General features: G+C 47.2%; 2 protein-coding genes across 2 annotated transcripts; one reads left to right on the forward strand and one right to left on the reverse strand.

The window, feature by feature from the left end:
• Nucleotides 1-5893: 5893 nt before the first annotated feature.
• On the reverse strand, nt 5894-11099 carry LOC144162310 (large ribosomal subunit protein eL15-like). The gene is made up of 4 exons (XM_077692789.1): nt 10949-11099; nt 9451-9634; nt 7478-7614; nt 5894-6247 (listed from the first exon to the last, which is right to left on the reverse strand). The coding sequence occupies exons 2-4, from the start codon at nt 9620-9622 to the stop codon at nt 5942-5944; spliced, it is 615 nt and encodes a 204-aa protein (XP_077548915.1). The 5' UTR covers nt 9623-9634; nt 10949-11099; the 3' UTR covers nt 5894-5941.
• A 103-nt stretch (nt 11100-11202) lies between these two features.
• Polr2j (DNA-directed RNA polymerase II subunit RPB11) lies at nt 11203-12482 on the forward strand. The gene has a single exon (XM_077692790.1). It carries the CDS (start codon nt 11459-11461, stop codon nt 11810-11812), a length of 354 nt encoding a protein of 117 aa, XP_077548916.1. The 5' UTR covers nt 11203-11458; the 3' UTR covers nt 11813-12482.
• Nucleotides 12483-21209: the final 8727 nt, after the last annotated feature.

A 21209-nucleotide genomic window follows, 5' to 3' on the forward strand; every position in this document is an offset into this window, starting at 1 on the left:
GAAGTTTACGTTAGAAGTGGTGTCAGTATGATTCTAACGAGTCCGCCTTTTGAATGAACCAAACTTGTGTTTTGTCTTCATGGCTCCTTTAAAGGCCAACTGCACTCAAATTTCACCTCGCCCAAATTCTTTTTGAACGCACAGTACATGCCACCAAACCAACTAGGTAGACCCATGAAATGCGTGGTTAATTAATTAGAAGCGTTTAAAATAGCTCCGTCACAGGCTATGCTGCACCTGCCGGCGGATCGTGCAAACAGCCATGAAGCGGAAGTGACACGGGGCTGGCCCTGCGCTTTTCCCTACGGCCATTCAGGAGAACCAGTCGAGCTCTGCTGAGCGCGCTTCTCTTAGGACTGGCGAAGGCGAGGGCAAAGCGTTGCGCACAGGTTCGTGCCGGCTGGCCGGCTGCTGGCTTGCCGGCTGGAGCCTACCTTCAGCCTGGCCGTAATGGCCACGCTCTTCTCAATTTCAGTTTCAAAGTCGGCAATTTTTAATGGTCGTTTGCTCCACGGATACGAATATTTCAGCTGTCATATTTTGTATCTTGCAGTATTTTTAGCCAGACTGTATGAATGTAAAATCTTTAAGAAGTTGAAATTTTGAGTGCAGTTCTTTGTGGCTGCACTTTGCGGCAAGGAAACTTTGAGCCCACTGAAGTGGCATTTGCGAAGGACACAAAAGGCATTTGCAAAGGGGGACTCTCGGCTGATTGGCTGACAGGTGAAGGAGGCTGTGAACATAGGGATAAGGATGATAGATGGTGGCAGCGAGGGATGAAGTACTTGGATTGGTTAGCTCTGGTCACGAAAGGTTCTGGAAGAACATGCTGGAGAGGGTGTTGATGAGTGGGGACATACTACGCAATCCCATTTGGTTCATTTTGATACAGGAAAATTCTAGGACACCAATGTTTATAGGCCATTATCCGTAGTATCGCGCGAGTTTTGTGATGATGGAGCGTTTCACATGTGCGATGCAACTGCCTCGCAGTTTCCTATACGCGTTAATTCAGTTTGTGGGTAGGCAAGTAAGGCCCAGCGCCAATAATGATGTAAAGCCAAATACAGCGTAGACCACTTCTAACAAACCCGCTTACGGGGCGGGATTAGGATATAGTGCAGATTTTACTCATCACCAGTTACCGTCCCATAGAAGGTAAATAGTACCGCTTACAATGTGGCCACGAAAGACAGAATACCACTTGTAGACTGCAGTCTTTTTAAAAGCTTACCGATTACTGGAGTAGATTGCACCATTTGTAGGTCACAAAGGCATGGGAAACAATCTGTGTTTCCTATATCCTCATCATTCTACGTTATGTTCACTTCAAGATGGAGCTATGGACTTCCAAGTTCTCATATCCAGCTCAATCCAAATGCATTTTTTGCCACCAAACTTTCTTATCTCAGTCCTCTGTTGAGTGTTAGGTCTTGCCCTACTTCTGGTCTTATCTCTTAGTCTCCCCTACGTTACCCTGGTTGTCCGATTGTACTTCAACTTTTCCTTGATTTGAGCTACGACGTCGCCCACGTGACTTTGCTTCCTAATCAAAGATGCTTGCTTACTGTGTCAAAGTCTTATACTCCTATCATCCATCCATCCATGGCACGTGGGCCGACCCAAGTTTTGAAGTTTGTGAGCCACAAGTCATCACCGGGAGTATGTGTGGGCTGTGTACATTTTATTTAGCGGCACTGAATGCTCTCCAGTTTATACTCGTTCTATAACCCACTTACAAATTGTACACTTTTGTTTGAAAGTGAGCTCTTTACTGGCTGCAAGGCGCCAATGGAACGAGTAAGTAAAAATTTTTTTCCGTGTGAACACGGCTGGCTGGGACAACTTCAATGCTTGCTGCTTAGTGGCAAGTTGGTGCAACCTTATAAGCCTAAGAAAGCTAATGCTTGCCTGTAACTTACGAGGCCATCTCGAGAGATTGGATGGTGCAAAGGTCGTTTTCCTGCTAAATTCAACGAGGAAATGGTCACGGAAAGAAAAAAAAATAAAAAAACAGGTAGCTTTGATTTTGGGTGGTCCATAACATCTCGGCAAAGTTGGCAGTGACCAGCATAAGTTTTTGCCACGAAACACCGCTGCCAAAATCCAGCCTTTCGACCAAGGTGTCATTGCGAACATGAAGGCGCAGTGAAAAAGGTGCGTCTGCAGGAAGGCTGTGCTCACTTTGCAATGGAAGGAGCGCCTGAGAGTATACATTAGCACCGCTTTACAATGGCAGACAAAAGTTGTCGTTACAAGCAGGTGTTTCCTTTGCAAGGCTGGCTTTGTGCGTCGTGTGGAGGCTCTCCAGACACTGACAAGCTCTGGGACAATGTGGATAATACCTGGGACGTGTGCCCTGACTTTTCGAGAAACGACTTCGTGTTGGAAAACTTCACCTTTGAAGAATACGTCAATGACGACGACCAGCCACCGTCTCTGAGCATGTGGCCACTGATGAGGCTATCGTGGCGTTAACAAGAATGCACATAGAAAAAGTGGAAGTGCATTCAAAAGGAGTTGTAAGGTGGTGACACCCAGGCTACATTTGCCCAAACTGAAGGCCGGCTATGGACAAAATGGCTTGAGGAAGTAATTGCCTAATTAACCACGTTAGCATTGAGGATGAGGCGGTACAAATTAAGCAAAGATACCTTAATTCTCTCTCCCAACAGTAATTATTGATAAACGGACTTGAAATAAACATCTTGGCTATTGTTTAGGTATGGTGTAATTTTGTGTAACGTAAACTAAATACCCTGAAGATAGGTTGCACACTGCAGGTAAGTTGCAGATGGCTTTGTTTTGAGAACATTTTGATTATACACTGCGGTGCCACTTGTAGTGCAGCTTTTCATGGCACCCGAGACGTGTTTAAACAGTCCACACTGCAGAGTACAAAATGTGACTTTCATGTGAAGTTTGGGCACAGATGAATGGGTGGTTTACTAACCGAAAACAGGCTTTAAGCAAGATTATCTCTAGTTACAATACTCTGTACAGCCTTCGAAGTGTTGTACAAATTCGTACTTGTATCCCACGAAGCAACTGCGTTGGGTTGCAGTAAGAAATGGAATCATCCGACAAATGTGACATGCAGCCTGCCAGGCTTCTTTTGTGCCACGTGCAAACATTTCTTTACTCGCTCTTGCCGGTTGGTTGCACACAATAATAAGCCAGAAACAATCACTGAAGAGCTCCGTTTAAAAAAAAATTCAGGAAGATCACACTAACGTGCAAGACTTGAAGGTAGCGAAACTGTACGCACCCTTCATGACCATCACGAAGGTTTAAGTCCACGATTGCAGCCGATTTGCTTCTTCTTCGCTGCTGCAACGACCTTTACTCCATCATTGCTGCTATAAGTGTGAGCTTCCTTCATTTTTTCGGAAGCACTCCGAAAGTCCTATTATATGCATAGGTGGCCTCATCAGAACAATGGTTTCCTCACAGAAGCCTTGCGGTACAATTACTTTAGGATTTGTTGCACATGCATTGCTATGGTAATTTTTCGAAGCACCGGGTTACTGAATTTCCACGAATGAAGAAAGTTTTCCAAATATGAAGTATCCTCCCATGCTGCGCTTCAGCAGTTTTTTTACGAGAGTTCTATAAGCATTGTATTGTCTCTCTGTAGCAGCCTTCCTAGCTTCCATGCCACGGCCTAGGAGGCTGCCCTTTTCGAAACTGGGCCCTTTCTCACGGCAACTTCCAGTCTGATAGCCCATGAGGACGCCGCAAGACCTAGACAGTAAAGCAAAGGTGTCGGTGCTACCTTGAGCGCCTTTCCTGCCCCTGGAAAGCAAAGTTCATCTACGAGTAGTGAACGTGAAGGCAATAATGCCAAAGTGAACGCTGCTGAGTGGCTCTTCGAGTGGGCATGGTGACATCACAGCCAAATGGGAATCGGCGGTAGGACTGCAAGGTTGTAACAACAGCTATCATTACTGGCCAGTCATGTCGATTGTATATGAGAGTATATCGTAAGCATATCTGTGTATCGTAAAACGTGTCACACCCAAATGAGAATTGGTTGACGGCAGCCGTTACTGTCCCTGGTCAGTCATCTTGCGTGGGTGGTGGTGGCATAAACGTTTTATTTGAGCTGAAACGAGGACGGTCAAGCCGTTCCTCTCTTGCGGGGGGGCATGCTCAGTCCAGGAGGCCCTGGCCCGTGTGGTCAGTTGAGCACGGGATATCAGCTCTAACTGGTCACCCAGGTTGCCACTAGCCAGCTGGCTCCCGCACTGCTCAGGGGTAGTAGAGTTGGGGTGAGGTGGTACTCTCACACCGCATGGGGATGGGCAGAGTCTGCACTTTGGAGAGCACAGGCTAGGGTAGATAACATGAAGGTGTTTGGTCTGCAGCTGCCATAAAATGAATTATTGGGACGGTTCGAGCAAGTGCTGGTGTTTTCGGAACAAATAGGCTAAGATGTCAGCATAGCAGAGGGTAACGGGCCGAGAAGCACTCGGGTCGTCGGCTTCCGAGGGTTCGGACAGAGGCATAGGCCGCCTCATTACCAGGGTGTGACCTCCAGCTGTGCCGGAAAGTTATCTTTCAAGTAGATTACCTACTGTAGCTGCGCAGATCGAAAACAGCTCGAGGCACGCGGCCTGCAGCCCCGTCCGCCACGTGACTTGCGCAGTTCCATGCCGCGCGTAGGCCCTGACGTCATACCCAGCGCAGCCGGAAACGCCATTTCTGTAAGTCGAATGGCGGACTGTCATGGCCACTTGTAAATAGTTCATCCATTTAAATGCATCGCTGTACCGTCTTATCTTTACCTTGTCACCACGTAACAATACGATCATCAGCTCTGGCTGGCAGCTGTTATCACTGGCCAACGCACACCACAACGTGCAAATGCCGCCGCAGCAATGACCCCAAATGGAAAATGATCCTTTTTGGATACACGACCTTGCAAGAGTGTAGACACCCTCCCGCCCACAACACGAACCTTCGTTCAACAAGTCTCCGCTTTGTCTTCTCTTGCGAGTATGCCGCGATGGGGCCGGAATATCCATCCCACTGTTGAGTCGCTGTTGTGGCATACATGACGATTCACAGCAATAAACCTCTTTGTTGCGAGTCTGTGTTGTCTTTTTTCATCTGAACCCTGAGCCACGCGAGACTCTGTGCACGGCATGTTGGGAGTTATGCGAGAGCCGCCAAGCATTATTGCTGGCAGGCAAGTTCGCTTCACAGGCCAGCCTTGTGTAAGCAACCCCACAGACATCACTCGGTAATTGGCATGCAAGAACTAATGGTTTGTGTTTAATGGTGGAAGGACAGCTGGGGCAAACAGCACCAATGACAGTGGTGCAAATGCATATTAAAGCCTGTCAGTAACAAACCCCCCCCCCCCGCCCAAGGCCATTCCACTAACATGAAATCTGGGAAGGGGCGAAGCATGTAGTGTATAAGTGTATTCTTGGTGCCTTGGCGTTTTTGCCAACGAAGATGAACCCGCTGGGGGGTGGAGGCTTACAGCTTTGGTGCAAGTATCTTGTCTTTGAAGCACGCACTCTAGCGCAAGACGTAAACGAGCATCCCGGTGTTTTTTTAGTACACATTCCATTCTAGCGCAAGACCTAAAGAAGTTTCCCAGTGTTTTTTTAGTACGCGTTGCAAAACGCTCCAGCACGAGGTGTGAACAAGTGTCAAGGAGTTTTTAATTGAGTTACGTTCTAGCACAAGGAGTAAACGAGCGTCCCGGTGTTTTAGTACAGTGACTACACGAGACGATTACGACGACTACAGGAAGCGCCAACAGCCCCAGCCCCTAGGGGCTTTGCCCCTAAAAGTGCACTGAAACAAAATGCAATAAAGATTAGCAGTGTTAAGAGCCAGGTTGTCAACATGGATGATAGAAAGACTACGGCCGAGGGAGGACGGTTCAACAGCTCCTTTATTAAAGCCCGCCCCCTTCTCATCATCCTCAGCGCTTTCGGTGCAGCTGCAGCGTGTTGCGGCGCTTCCAGCAGGCGCGGCGTGATCCGCCCACCGTCTTGGTGTAGCGGTGGCCCTTGCCCAGGCCACGTGACTTGCGGCCGGCCGAGGTGAGTCCCCGCAGCTCGCGGTGCTTGTGCACCGACCCGCAGATCCAGTTGGCCTTGGGGTCGCGCCGGATGGCCTTGTGGAAGGGGTCGATCAGGATCACCTCGTAGTACTTGAACGTCGAGTCCTGGGCCACCCAGTACGAGTTGAGCACCCGCAGCGCCTTGCACCTCCGGCCCACACGCTCCTGCAAGGAAGAGGGGGTCAAGTCAGTTTCAGCCACATCACAGTGATGTGGACAGGCTTGGGCAAATCCGAACATCCCTAGGTACAAGGGCACACCTCACACCCTTGGGCGACAGGCGCTTCAGGCATTCAACTGGTACAACAGATTGGTAAGGGGCACACAAACTAAAACTTAAAGGGAGGGGGCGATCCGTTGAGAACGATAGCCACAGTTTAGCCTTGAGCAATTCTGGCACGCACGCACGAGGCGAAGTTCTACAAAACTAACAAACACAAGCTAGGGCAAAACACTAAGGCACAGTTAAAAGCAAGCTTAAAACTCTTGCCCAGACTATTACAACACAACGTGCCAACCAAATCCCCGCCTCAACGTGTATACGTAGGACAGACGGGGCACTGCCTCAACGACCGGTTGCGTGAGCATGCAGCGACGCTGAAGACTGGAACAGGAAGCAATCTGGCGCTTCACTGTAAGACTGAATGCAAGCCAAGGGGCTGCGTGCCAGCGTTCGACAGGACCCGAGTGCTACATTCATACTGCAAAAAAGAATGGGAAGTGTTCGAGGCCTACGCCATAAAAAAGATGGCGTAGCAAGCCTTCAGTTGATCCTTCGAGCGAGGTGGTTTATCTGGATGATTAGTAAGGAGGGTGCTGCAGCTGTAATTGCTCTCACACGTGGTGCAACTAGTATTAGATGGTGTTCTTTTCGTCGTGCCTTTATAACTGCTTTCGGAGCGAATAAAGCTCAGTAAGTGCGCCCCTTTCCTGTCTGTTTTCCGTCCTCCAGTTGTGCCTGGCACTTAACCTGTTCCCATGATGAAGTACCAACTAGCTTGCATTGACGCATCAATTCAAATCCCCGCCATTGCTAAATGCCTGCAGTTTGAACCACACGCTTTGTAGAGAGTGCTGTAACAATACCCAAACAACTTTCAAGCCACTTAGAAAAAACAGCGCCAAAAAACGATACGACAGGGAGTAAAGACAAACACTGCGCTCCCTGTGGTATCGTTTTTTGGCGCTGTTTTTTCTAGTGGCATCATGCACCAACTAGCCCGTCTCAGTTCACTTGTGAACTTTTAAGCATTCCTTGAAGCAAACCAATCGTTTGTTTCAGCTCGAAATACGCCGGCTGCAAACGGCCCTCCCAAACCCTCGCACGGAGCTAGGCCAGCTCGCAATCAGCCCCATTAACACGTGCCAGGCGAGGCCAAAGCTGCGCCCTCTCACCTCGGCGATGGACTGGTGGTTGCGGACGGGCTTGAGGCTGTTGACACCGTGGTTCTTGGGCTTGCCATAGGTGCAGCCCTTGGGCACCTGCTTCTTGCGGCCACCGCGGCGCACCCGGATGCGGTAGATCACGTAGCCTGCACCACATGTCAAGAGCGCCACGCTCACAAACGGAACAAGCGAGGCAGCAACTAGGTCTACTCGCAAACAGCTGCTGCGCAGAGGTGCTCGAGTCTGCAAGCCCAAAAGCACGACGAATTGGCAGCATTCTGAATGGCTAGTCTAGTCTTTTCTCATATTGTAGCAGGCAGCTCAGAGGAAGTCTTTAATATAAAATAAAAAATAAATCCCCTCGGTGCTTGGCCGGGTGAGCTTAGTGCTGTGACAATACTGTGGAGATGCATTTGCAATACGTACCAAACCAGTAAAGAACTCTGTAGTAGTGTCGCAGTGACAGCACACTCGGTCTTCACTATTCCAGCTGCCAATTCCACTTGCGCTTTGCCGTTCTAATGTTCTGCTACATTCCCTCAATCGCAAACCAAGTGAATTATGAACCAACCAGCTCACATGGTGCCCATTCTACGTGCAATCTGCTCAAGTATAGAGCCACAGCACATGATGTCAGTAACCCAACAAACGACAGAATAAAAGGCCCGCATAGTGGGACACAAGCTTTTCGGGGTCCAATGGAAAGTGAAGGGCAAGGAAAAAGGGAGCAGACTGTGTGCCAGTTATCGTAGCGACCTTTGGCCTGCCTGTGACGAGCAAAATGACAGGCCACATCAGCTTGTGCAAAAGTATCGCGTTAGTCTCTGGACAGTGCACTATAGTCTCGGAAATGTGCACCTGCTTTTATGGCCTCCATGTGAAAGGAAGGTACGATGGGTGGGTGAAAAGAGGGATTAAGCGACGAGGACGTTTTGTGCACGCGGCTGTTGACTGCAAGACTTTTGGGGGCCATGCTTGACTGCTGTTTTTTAGTTCGTCATGGCGACAGTTAGGTGTGACTGGTAATGAAAAAGGATTTCATTGTACACAAACATTGCATGAGGTAGCAGAAGTCCCCACGATTCGGTGACACATACACGGATGACACAGGTGTCTTGTCTAGCGTTTCTGCAAGTCTACTGGTGTGACAGCGATAAGAAATGGTCATTATGCGCTTAAGATCTTGAGAGGCAGTGTAGTAGACAAGTAATACCCCTGTCACATGGGCACTTTCAACCGCGATTGAACCGAATCGCGATCGAGTTTTCGAGCACGCTCGACGTACTGCAGCTGCTCCATGGCCTGTTTCAACCGTGATCGAGAAGTTGCACCAGTTGCACTTGTGTACGTCATATGGCGCTAACAATGTACTTGTGGTTGGCGTCTGGTAACTTCGAGCAGTTGGAGGTATACGTAACTATGGAAATGTTACCGCACGCTTGTTCGGGTCAAGTTATTTGACACAATTTGTGGCATTATTTGACGTTTTCACCTGCTGTGTCATTACTGAGCGGGGACGAGAGTATCGCCGGTGTCGTTCGATCACGCTTGGAAGCCTCGATTGCACTTGAGAAACCAGGATTGAGTTCGAGCGGGATCGCGACTGAAACTGCTGTGTAGAATGCGCCTGATCCGGATCGACTCAATCGCAATTGAAAGTGCCCGTGTGACAGGGGTATAAAAAAGAAAAGGTCAATGTTTAACTCGCAACTAATGTTAACGAAAATGCTCATTCATAAATACTCATACCAAAGCCACATGCCCTAACATCACGAATATGTGATCTCGATGGTGCACGAGTTTGGTCTGAGTATTTATGTGTGCACTGCATTTTCACTAACATTAGTTTTGTGTTCAGCGTCGTCCTTTCCTTGTGTATTTGTCTACTAGGCAGCCCCTCACCATGTTTGCCAACTTCTCCACATGTCACTACTCATGCATTATGTGCAAAAGCAGGACCGAAGATTGTCTGCAAAGCTCACCCTGCTTGGCGCGGTATCCCAGGCGGCGAGCCTTGTCCGGCCGGGTGGGGCGGGGTGCGCGGTGGCACGTGTTGAGCTGGCGGAAGTGCCAGCAGCGCAGGCGCAGAAGGAACCGCATCACGTCCGACTGCTTCTTGCGCCACAGCTCCTGCATGTACTTGTACGCCCCCATGCTGGCCTCCTCCTGCAAGCAAGGGGCGCACAGTGAGTCCCTCCCCCGCTGTTTCCACACAGGGCAAACTGAGCTCGCCACCGGTTCGACACTGCACAACTCACTCCGAGCTCAAACTCGGGTGTTCGTGAATTTTACAGCTCAATTCAAAATGCACTTTGTTCATGTTGTCCATAAACCCTTGCAGTGTTCGAGGGGGCCAATGGCATTGCTTCAATAAGACACAGCGTAGCCAAACGAAAGTATCCTTGAATGGGCTAAAAAGGCGGGTACTGCAAATCATTTCAGCAAACCATTTACTAAAAGGACCATATATCTGCCAACTATTGTGCATTGCGACGGAATTCAAAGTGTACGTTAAATTCCGTCAAGTAATAACGCAAGTGAGACTGAATCACACATTAATCGCAACATCAGACCTCGCACTAACTGCTAAAATGAATTGACCCTTTTATTTTGAGCACTATCTCCGACCTCAATTCTGGGCATCGCAGTCTCTGAACCACCTTATACAGCGCCCCTAGCATCATGCCCGAATGGCAACCCCAGAAAATAGCCGGCACTTGTTTTCCTCACGCGGGCTGACACCAGACTCGGTACACTTCTGGGTGCCGTCGCTGGCAGGTCGACCACTTGCACGCTGCTGACGGTACGCATGTTTGCCTTCAATCAGTTGTCAACAGAAACAACCTCGTGGTCGGTCTGCACCTGTTCTTGATTACTCAGCAATAGTACACTTCACCGATTTAAGTGGAAGGAGTTGATGAGCCCTCATAGAGCTGCTTTTTATTGAGTAGTTCTGTATCGAATCGAATCGCATCGAACAGCCGGCAACAAATCTCGCCTGTTTCACTGAAACGAAACGTTATCCTTGTGTCTTAGTCTCGAGAATTAAGCGCAGCACAGCAGGTATCCGAAGAATCTGATCGTGAGAGCACTTAAAATTGTCGATGCACTGTTCACACACGCTGTCGAGGCCCTGGGAATTCGATCACTAGGGCCACGGTTTACGCCTTGGAGAACGTCAATCAACAAACAGGAATACAGCATTGTGTCGCACATAAAATCAGCACAAGCGATTTAGTCAGCAAAAAGACTTTCTGTTCGTTGGCGAACATTCGCAGTGCTTTCTCCGTACACGACGGACGGCACAGCCGGCGCTTACGAGGGCCGTACAGAAGACCAAAACAAGAAATTGAGCAAATAATGTTATTAGAAACGCTATCAGGTAATAACACGTACCCCCTAATGAATTTATGACACTACAGTTGAACGCAAATTGGATTAAATCAGATTATGAAAGACAGAAATCGCAAACGAACACACCTTCTCGGCGTACTCCCTGGAAAAAGGAATCAAAAAGAAAACATTTTCGCAAAGTTCTCACTTCGCCCCCTCGTGGTCGTGAATTCCCGAACATCGCTGCTTTGAAATGAAAGCAAAACAATACTTTAAGTTACAAAGTTTGTAATTTTTTGTGATTAAAAATTTTTTGTGTGTTTGTTACGTTCGCTTGGCAAATTTAAGTTTAGTTGGTCTAAAAAATTTGTTAGCCGTTAACTTTTGCATCAAGCCGTAGCCAGCATTTAGTTCGGCCATCGCGATCCATGAAGTAATCGGCGCCGAAACGTAGTAGGTGACAGTGAGGCGACGTTCCTGTTAATTTAGAGCTAATTCAACCGGCCTTAAAACAACACTCTTCACGTCGGCTGTTTTTTCAAGTCGTCGCCCGGAGTCCGGCGCTTGGTCAGTGCTCGATTCGCGACAAACCCCTGCGCTCGCTTCCTTTGTGTTGCGCCACTTGTCGCGTCCTTTGGGTCGCGCGGAGCGACCGCGATGAACGCACCACCGGCATTCGAGTCATTCCTGCTGTTCGACGGTGAGAAGAAGGTCATCATCGAGAAGGACACGAAGGTGCCCAACGCGGCCATCTTCACCGTGAACAAGGAAGACCACACCTTGGCCAACATGATCCGCGCGCAGCTGCTCAAAGACCCGTGCGTTCTGTTCGCCGGCTACAAGGTGCCTCACCCGCTCGAGCACAAATTCATCCTGCGCGTCCAGACCACGCCGGAAAACACCCCGCAGGAGGCCTTCACCAACGCCATCACCGACCTCATCAGCGAACTGTCCCTTCTCGAGGAGCGCTTCAAGGAGGCCGTCCGCGAAAAGCATGACGGGTTGGAGTAGTGCTCAACTATCGGCTGTGTTTTTGCGCGTGAGGCAGTGGTCGTGTCGGCGTGAACGCGCTACCAAGACATTTCCCATGAACTGCGATGCCGGTTTCAGAGCTCTCGACAACAGCGTGTTTTGAGATGTGGAGGGTTCTTCCCAAGTTTCCATCTGTTGTTCGGTCCGGGCTCGCGTTAGCAGTGTTACCGGTGGCCCAGCGTTCGCATAAAAGTGCTGTGAGACTGGAACTGTAGTTAATCTGCCCGTTTATGAGGCAACACTCGCTTGAAAATGTTCAGCTGTAAAGGAATGGTATCAACTCATTTTCAATTCTCAGCGAAAGCCCCCGCTGCATACCAACTTTTTGTTTTTAAAATTTTTTGCACGAAGTTATTGTTTGCATCCTAAATAACAATTTTTTTTTTTTTGTCGGCTGTAAGATCACCAAAGCTTGACTATCTTGTAAAATGTAAGAGCCCGAAAAATGTGCCCTCTGCAACCACAAGCTGTTGTTTGGGCTGCATTTTTAAAATCTAGAACGCTCATGCCTCGACGTTTCAGATCTAGGTCTGCAGTTTGAAGCCAGCTCTTTGGAGAAGTGCCCACAATTCTGTTGTCATTGCCGAGTTCTTGCTGTCATTCAGAATCCTTTCGTTGGTCTTCTAAAATAAATGTGATCCATTGGGTATGCGCTGCTTTACTAACAGCTTTGATTGTGCAGGCAGTAGCGTGAGAAAAGAATTAATCATGCTTTTTTTTTTCTCCATACACTGTCGGGTCTGTCATAAAGCCAGAAAGTAGCTTCAGCCATTGCATATCATGATTAACCCAGTATTATGCTATGTGGAGTGGCAATGCACCCTGTAGGTTAGCATCTAGACCTCTCGTCACAGTTGGCTCCTCTGTCTCTCCCTTTTTTTTTTAATCAAGGGATCTCAAGTGTTCATAATTCTAGGCATATACTACAGTCAAATGTGTGATCTTCCATTTAGACGAACTCAGCTGCCATAAATTCAGAACAGATCGGTCTTATGTAATGTAAAATAAATACTTTTAGGACAAATTTTCGATGGGACATTTTCCAAGTCCTTTTGTGTTAAGGGATGCCTGTGGTTTATCTGGCAATAAAAATTGCATGAAGCTGATAAGAGAACAACGAAAAAAATCCCTGGGTTCATTTAACTTGCCTATGCTGCGTTTTGCACCATTTCTTGCCAGATGTGTAGATCTTTCCCTCATTGTGATGAAGCTTTGAGACAGTCGTGGTGAACTTCTTTACATTGTTGGCAGTGGGGGCATGCAATACGGGAAGAATATTCTGAACAAACTGGTTCATCATGATGTCAGCACAGCAGGCACAGAACATTCTTAGCCAGCAGTAATGTTATTAAAATTACCTACCTTAGCAGTTAGTAAATTGAAGGGTTATAATTTTCATTCGATCTGCTCAGTAACTTCCATTAATGCCAGGCACTTCTATTCTTCCAAGCGCCATGACTATGCAGCGAGCTTTGGTAGGAAAAATTTACTTTTGTTTGTGGCTTGAGCTTTCAGAACTTCTTAGTGAACCTATCAGTGCTTCGCCAGAGCTCTGGATTGGCAACTGTCGGGCATGAATTTTGCAGCACAAGTTCTCAAAGGAGCGCCAAGCTTGTACGCATCTTGATTCGTTGTCGTTAACAGCACTGATTTACAAGTGACCGAAAATTCCTGCAGCCTTTGCGGAAAATAGATGTCAAGTTGAAGGAGCCACGAAGAGAAAATACAACTTCGTTTAATTTGAAAGAACTAGGATTCAGTATCTCACTCAGCTCCATTACAGCCCCAAAGGTGTTTTTTAACGAAAAAAAAAAAAGCAAGAAGTATTTAAAAACTTTAAAATTTTGCGCCACAGTGACGTGTTATGAGCAAGAATGACGTCATACGGGCCAACAATAGAACATAATTTTCAGTGCGTTAACTGCACGTTAGCATTCAAGTGATGCGGTCAAATGGAACTGGAGGCCCCATTACAGGCGTCCAGTCGTGTCGTCGCGACAGGTCAGTTAGGCGGCTGCCAATCCCACAAACAAGGTTCCGTGACGACATAGAAAAGTTGTGGGAAATTGGCTAGGGGGTCACGACTGCTTCACACCTTTTCTTTAATATCTCCATTATTTGTTCAAAGATTGCGGTGGTATTGGTATCATTGTTATCGGGACTAAGCAGTCTTTCCAATAAACCCAACTTGTATTTTGTCTTCATGGCTCTTTTAACACTGCAGTAAACAACTCCACCAGCTTTGTCCGATAAAGGCACGAGTACATCCTTACCCTGGCCAGTCGTTGTCGAGGGCATCCTAGACTTCTGCTGCATATAGCAGCACCAACGAATTCCGGAGCGTAACCACAAGTACCGCATAATAGGCAACATTGCTGAACTACAGTGCCTCTAAGCTGTACCTTGCAAGGCTTTGGAAGTCTGTTCTGAAGTGTGTCGCTCAAATTTTTTTGGTGCTGACATTAAGTTAGTTTGTCATGGTGCCAGGCAGCCTACGCCCTTAAATGCACCCTCAAAGTGGTGGGGTTGCACATTTTTAAGTGCAGAGCACTTTAGGGGCTCACCTTGTTGTCATAGCTTGCTCGCTGGACCCAAGTAGACCCAGGCGGCATTCCGTCGTTGTGCCGTAACGCAGAGGCTTTGAAAGCCAAGCGGTTTATATAGTCATAAGCGTTCGAAACTTGTGAGCTACTGGCGCTTGTCGGACATCTGCCCGTTGTTTAGCGCAAAGAAAACTGTAGGTACATTTGAGGCAAAATATACGTAATTAACCGGCAGCGCCTGCGTTCATTTAGTTAGGAACCCACGTTGGGTTGGTTTTTACGATAGTAAGCGAAAAAAGGTGGCAGTGGAATGCCGGCTTGTGTGAGAGGAAAAGCAAGCACAAAAAGAACAGAACTCCCATTGGCACAGTTGCAGGGAGGGGGTGCGCGAGCACTGCAGAGGCGGGAAATTTGAATTGCATTGGGTGGTAGCAGTGAGCGGACAACAGCGCTACAGCCCATTATAGCGAATCACTGCTCTGCACTTCCGACAGCTTTCACATTGAGTGGAACGGCTTAAATTTTTTTATTTGGCATTTAAAAATGACATCCGGGAAAGTGCTTCCATAAACACTTTGAAGGTTTTGGCGTCCTGGGTTACGACAACAAACAATATTCCGACAGCTGATCAGCATAACCAAACTCGAATTAAACTGCAGACACGATCATTTCCACTACCTTGCTGTTGTAGGATGCTCCAGGCTTAGGATAGGGTGTGATGTTACAGTCCAGTCGAGCGACACAAAAGAAATGCTTTAGGATTCACTAAGGGAGAGGCCCCCAGTGTGCCACCTGCAGTGCTAGCAGTGCAGTCGAACTGATGTTACGTTTTGCAAAGTTCCGTTCCTTTCTGAAATCTTAGGCCGCAGCATCGTTGCAGCTACGGTGCATTTTGTCGGAATAATTGCCGCTGCTGCTGTGTTTGCAGTTGGGGTGTTGCTTTCTTGGGGCAGTGAGTGGTTTTTGTAATTTCGTACGGAGAACGCTTTGTAGCGGTGGTATTCAACGAGCACAGTAGCTTTCCACGCCTTAACTGCTGGCGAGCAGTGTTTGGACATGCCTCCATACATACAGTGAGGCCTTTAGTACACCAATACTCATCCAGATGAAAAGAACAACAAAAACGTTTTCACTGCCTCTCGCAAAGCCTTCTTGTTCATATGCAGCAAATATTCAGAGAAACTGCACTCCTTGTTTCAAGCATTGTGCTGACCGAACATTTACTTTTATCATAGCAGTTCAACTTGTATATTGAACTGCCTAGCATGTACCCAAGAACTTTGAAGCATCGTTTATAGGTGTACAGGTGCTGCCTAAAGTAATTGGAACACGGTCTTGTACATTTACGGGAATTTCTTCCAGAAATTTTCTGGTTGCATTAGTCTTGCGTTTAAAGGGGTCCCCCCTAATAGAAAAAGCTTCCTGTAAACCTGTAAGGCTGTCATATAGCCAGTAAAACCAATATTTCGTGATATTCACAAACCCTTGCTCCAATTACTTAAGACTGCACCTGTACAGTTTTTGTCAAAATTTCTAGGCCACGTGAAAGGCTTCTGGGCTACAAATAATTCAAAGCGGAAGCCTAATGTTTTTAACTGTGACCAAAATATTTTAAGCCAGTAAAAAAGAAAAGTGTCTTTTCTTGCTTTCCGGTATAGAAGATTCAGCCTTGTTCAAGACATAAGCTTGTACTTGGAAATTTCTGCAGCGCAAGTATTTTCGCCATGGCCTATTCCAGGTGTCGTTGTTTTACATTATTTGAAACAATTAGGTAGAATTCTTCTCTGACAATAGTTTTTAAATGTGAAGCATCAAAAAATTACAGAATAACGTGAACTCAACTATAGGCTTGCTTGAAGTTACTGGAAATGGGATTGAATATGCTAGGAGTCATACGTTACGTGTAATTTACGACAAATTTCCAGGGATTTTAGGGGCGAAGCTCCTTAGGGCGTGGGTCTGTCCACCCTCGACGTATGTATGTAGCCACCTCTAGTTTAGTTCTTGGATTGTTTACTAGATGGCGTGGCTACCTCTAGTTTAGTTCTTGGATTGTTTACTAGATGGCGGTACTTGTATATGATGAAAAGATGCGCTTGGATTGTTTACTAGATGGCGTGGCTACCTCTAGTTTAGTTCTTGGATTGTTTACTAGATGGCGGGGAGCGTTGTAATAAAATCCGTTCGCTGTTGGCGCGCGCTCGGAGTCGCCCGATGGATAAGGCTGCAGATGTGCGAGCCCGCGAGGCAGAAGCGCTCCGTGAAGCTGCGCGACGCCGCCGCCAAGATCCTGCCGTACGAGAGCGGGAGGCCGAAGCGTGTCGTCTGGCTGCGCGACGACGCCACCAAGATCCCAGCGTTCGAGAACGAGAGGCCCAAGCGTCACGGCAACGGCGCGAGGACCCTGCCGTACGCGAAGCGGCACGGCTGCGGCGCGAAGAGGATCTCCAAAACGTCAGAGAACGGGAAGCGGCGAGAAAGCGCGCGTATCGGCAGGCAGACCCCGATGCAGTGAGAGCTCGTGAGGCGTCTGCAAAACGCATCAGGCGAGCTCAGCCCCAAGGTGCCGACGCGCGGTTTAAGCGAGACTCTCTAGACGTCACGTTCGGACACAGATGTAGTGGGCGAACTTTCACTAAAGAGTCACGGTTTTACCGATGATTTCCCCTCAGGAGCTTCGCCCACTCATCATCATTCACCCCGTGGATATGCTGTGAATTTTTTTTGGATTACTCGGAATTGCTACTTGACTAAGGGGAATTACTTGCACAATTTTTTGGAATTGCACCCACCCACCCTCCTACATCTGTGAGCATGGGGCCATGATGGTGGCCATGCATGTTTGTGTTGCGTAGCGTTTCTTGCACCAATGGCAGCTTCGTTAATCTTGGGTAGTCTCAGGGTCGACAATACAGACAGAAGGGAAAGGATTTACAACGTTCTATATGTAAATACGAAGTCCACAGAGAAGGATTGATTGTAGGGTTTAACGCGCCGACGCAACGCAGGCGATGAGGCACGCCGTAGTGGAGGGCTCGGAATTAACATTGACCACCTGGGGATCTTTAACGTGCGCCGAAATCTCACACACGGGCGGTTTTGCTTTTCGCCTCCATCAGAAAAGCGGCCGGGAATCGAACTTGCGTCTCCACAGAGAAGGAAAAAGAAGCAATGAATCAAGGCAATATACAGGAGCTCCCGTGACTCGATGCATCCAGCATGGCACTTGTCTAGCAGACACGCACTTGGGCGAGAAGAACGAACGATTTTAAGAGTGCATCTGGGAGTCACGGTTCGTTTTGGTGAGGCTGCGGAGAATCGACGGGTGAAGGATAGGGTCTTTGCAAAGATCGGTCCACGTAGCAAGAGTCCCCCTGAAGCCAACAGTGTTGCAGTGATTAATCTATTGAGCTGTTCAACAAGCACCGGTGGCATCTGGCAAGCAAGTTGCTGACACCGTGACCCATAGCTGTGACCAACACTGCATAAAACCCACTAATTACCCTCTGTGCCTTGTACATCCTCTTTCCAACCTCAAACCTGTGAGAGGGAGATCCAAATGCACCGAGAGCAGGTGCGGGCAAGTGCTTTTGAATGTCATGTTGAAATGAGTAACGCAAGACCTTGCTCCACAACCAAGACCTTATAACCGAGTTATGAATGTGTGTTCATATAAAATAGCTCTGAAAGGTTTTATTCGCACTCAATATTGAGAATCAAGATTTCACTGCTGGCATTTATTTGATTGATTGATTGTAGGGTTTAACGCGCCGACGCAACGCAGGCGATGAGGCGCGCCGTAGTGGAGGGCTCCGGATTAATTTGACCACCTGGGGATCTTTAACGTGCGCCGAAATCTCGTCCACACGGGCGTTTTTGCTTTTCGCCGCTGGCATTTATTTGATGCTCTACTGACACGGTCACGGTGTTAAGCATTTACAAAACGTCACGAAAGGTGCAAGTAGCCGATACCAAGGTAATTAATTACACAGCAAAAAAATAAAAAGAGGAGACATGGTGACAAGATAATTTTTAACATTAATGAATGAGTACAGAAATGAATATTCACATCCAAAGAAATAATCGTCTTTCAGTTCCGTGCAAGACGGTATAAGCAACAGCTGTTTGGTGTGTTGTTACAGTGAATGCAATAAACCACAAAGACCGCACACAAGAACACAAGTGTCGGTGAGGCAAGATTTATTATTAATAAACAGAGCGGTGCTTTTTTAAGGCCTCTGTACATTTTAATGGGTTCATCCCAGGCATCCAATTCAATTTGTTACTATAAAAATTCAATGGAGGCGCCGACTCAACTAGTCGTCGGTTGTACAAAGTCATTGACCGACCCCAGTTCAAATCCGTCCTTTGCAAACAGCTGGTAAGGGCCGACATATGCTTCCTATGTAGTGGTGTAAAGACTGCAAACACGTCACCACTATACGTGCATCCAAGTGCAAACCTATCGTCACATCAATGGGCACACGTGGCAGGCCCAAGCGCAGGATGTCGTGGCAGCTGTGCTAATGTCAAAGGTCACCGAGATAATGTCATGGGTCACGGAGCCAACCGAGTCCCTCGCAGCTGTTGACGTAGGTTTTAAAAGTGAAACGATTCACTTCTTAGAGGCCGCAATGGGATACATTTTGCTGCATCCGGAAAATTCGCATCACAATGCCAACAACTTTATTAATCATCCAGCAGTATGGTTGGCACAGTTAACAATAGCGTCCACTTTACCAAAGGCACAAAGAAATGCATCTAACAGAATTGGAGTAGCAGCTTTGCATACTGGCTGGTTTTGAAATGAAATTATCTATGGGGCTTTGATTTCCATTATGTTGTATAAGCAGATGCACTGTCTATGGCGTTCTTTTTTTCCAACTAACCCAGTGATCAAATGCTAGTATGGGTTGTTGGGTCAACTTAAGTTTTGTAAAAGGAAACACCGTGTAATTGATTTTAGGACTGTGACATCAAAGCTCGCTCTACAACCTTCTTTTTTCTTTAGCCTGCATAGCCGCAGGGTCAGCAGCATCACATCATACACTTTTAACCCCTCCCTCCCCTTTTTTTTGCTACATACAACAGGGGTTCTCTGACACGGCTGTGTAAAATCACAGCCACAGTCACACATACGTAGTTGAGGAACCCCAAGACTGCTTTCCGGTAAATTGTGCCCAGCTGAGATTTCTCTCAAAAAAGTTTATTACAGGAAAGAATACACATGCCGGAGGTTTGCTTGCACCAATGAGAGAATCCATGGGGCTACAGCATCCACCTGAATTCTATGCAGAGTTTCATGCGTCAAGATCCACCATGAGCCGACTACTCTTACTGAGCAATTCAAATTCTGCGAGGAGAATCGGAGAGTTGTTTTAGCTGTAGACCAAGCTTTAATGTCGCTCTCCTGAATAATTCGCCTTGGGGTATTCATATAAGAATGCAAGTCGCAGTGTTTCTGCGACTATACTCCCACCTAAAAGCCTGTGTATTCCAAATGGTAAATTATGATGTATTCACGGATGGCATTATTGTAAAATTGCCCTAGCATGGCACAATTTGTTTGTAGCTTAGTGCCGCATCCACTGAACTCCACGCACATCCCCGACCTTACGATGCCTGAAGCGGGGTTGGGAACCTACACTCAAAGCACACGCTCATTAAAAAAAGTAAACTGTTTGGGAACATTCTTCTAACTGACGCGTACTGAGAATGAAAAAAAAATAGCGTTATCAGAAAAAGAGTTGCATGCAGCTTTACAAAACATGCCTTGCAAAGAGCAACTTCCCCATGACTTGGCAGTATCGCGGCAAAATAAAAGATTTTAACGAAGTGAATGGGAGCGAACATTATCAACAATCATCACAGCACACAGCACTGCACACACTAGTGGAATAACTCCAAATATGTTAGATCTCCTGCAATAATAAACGAATTTGCTGGTCTCGAGCGAACTTTTTATGCACTCTGTAAAAGAAAGATACCTCAATAAGTGGAACCAGACAACTGATAATTAGGTTGCCTAGCATACCATTCATTCGATGGATTTTCTACGTTCCGTGAAAGCGATGCACACTGCAAGATGCTGAGAATTATAGAGGACACAAGCCTAGTTTTAGTCGTTTAGAGGGCTATGTTTTCCTTTGAACGAAAGGCTCAAGCTGCGCTCCATTGGGTGACTTTTTTTTTTTTTTTCTTCAAGTTACTCAACAAAATGAAGACTAGTTTGTCTGTATGCGACATATGCACTTTCTTCTCAGCGCCAATACTCATTGGTAAAAAAGGGCTACAGCCCGAACACGACCAAACTCTGCATACTCTTTTTGTTGGCTTTGGATGATCGAGGAGAGTGCTAAACGCTGAATATGCTGGAAAAACCAGCTAAGGAAGATGCTTCTTGTGGAGATTCATATGCTAAGTAAAATATGCTCTCTAAGTAATCGTTCCGCATGCTGGTGGCATAAAATTTCCACTCAGTTTTCAACCAGTTTCATAAAATCTATGATCCGAGTCAATATCGTACTAAACATATGCTCGGTGAAGGTTTTGCTCGATTATCAGTTCCGCGGTAGACTTCGGTCCGTATTCATGAGGGAACTTTGGTTAAAGTAAATTCCTCGGACATGCACGAATACAGGAGACATATCTTCCCGACTCACCATAGCCACGACTGCGGGGAGATTACACGATTACAAACACGAGTGAAACTGCGACGTCGTATCTTCCTCTTTTCCGACGGTAATCAGTTGGGAAAGTAACCAGCCCACGCCTCTGATTACGGCAACCGAATGCCTTTTTTGGAGGTCGCTGCAATATCTCTTTAAATCTTT

The sequence above is a fragment of the Haemaphysalis longicornis genome, unplaced genomic scaffold (assembly GCF_048455015.1).
Source record: "Haemaphysalis longicornis isolate Haplotype H1 unplaced genomic scaffold, Haemaphysalis longicornis Haplotype H1 scaffold_12, whole genome shotgun sequence".
Taxonomy (NCBI): Eukaryota; Metazoa; Arthropoda; class Arachnida; order Ixodida; family Ixodidae; genus Haemaphysalis; species Haemaphysalis longicornis.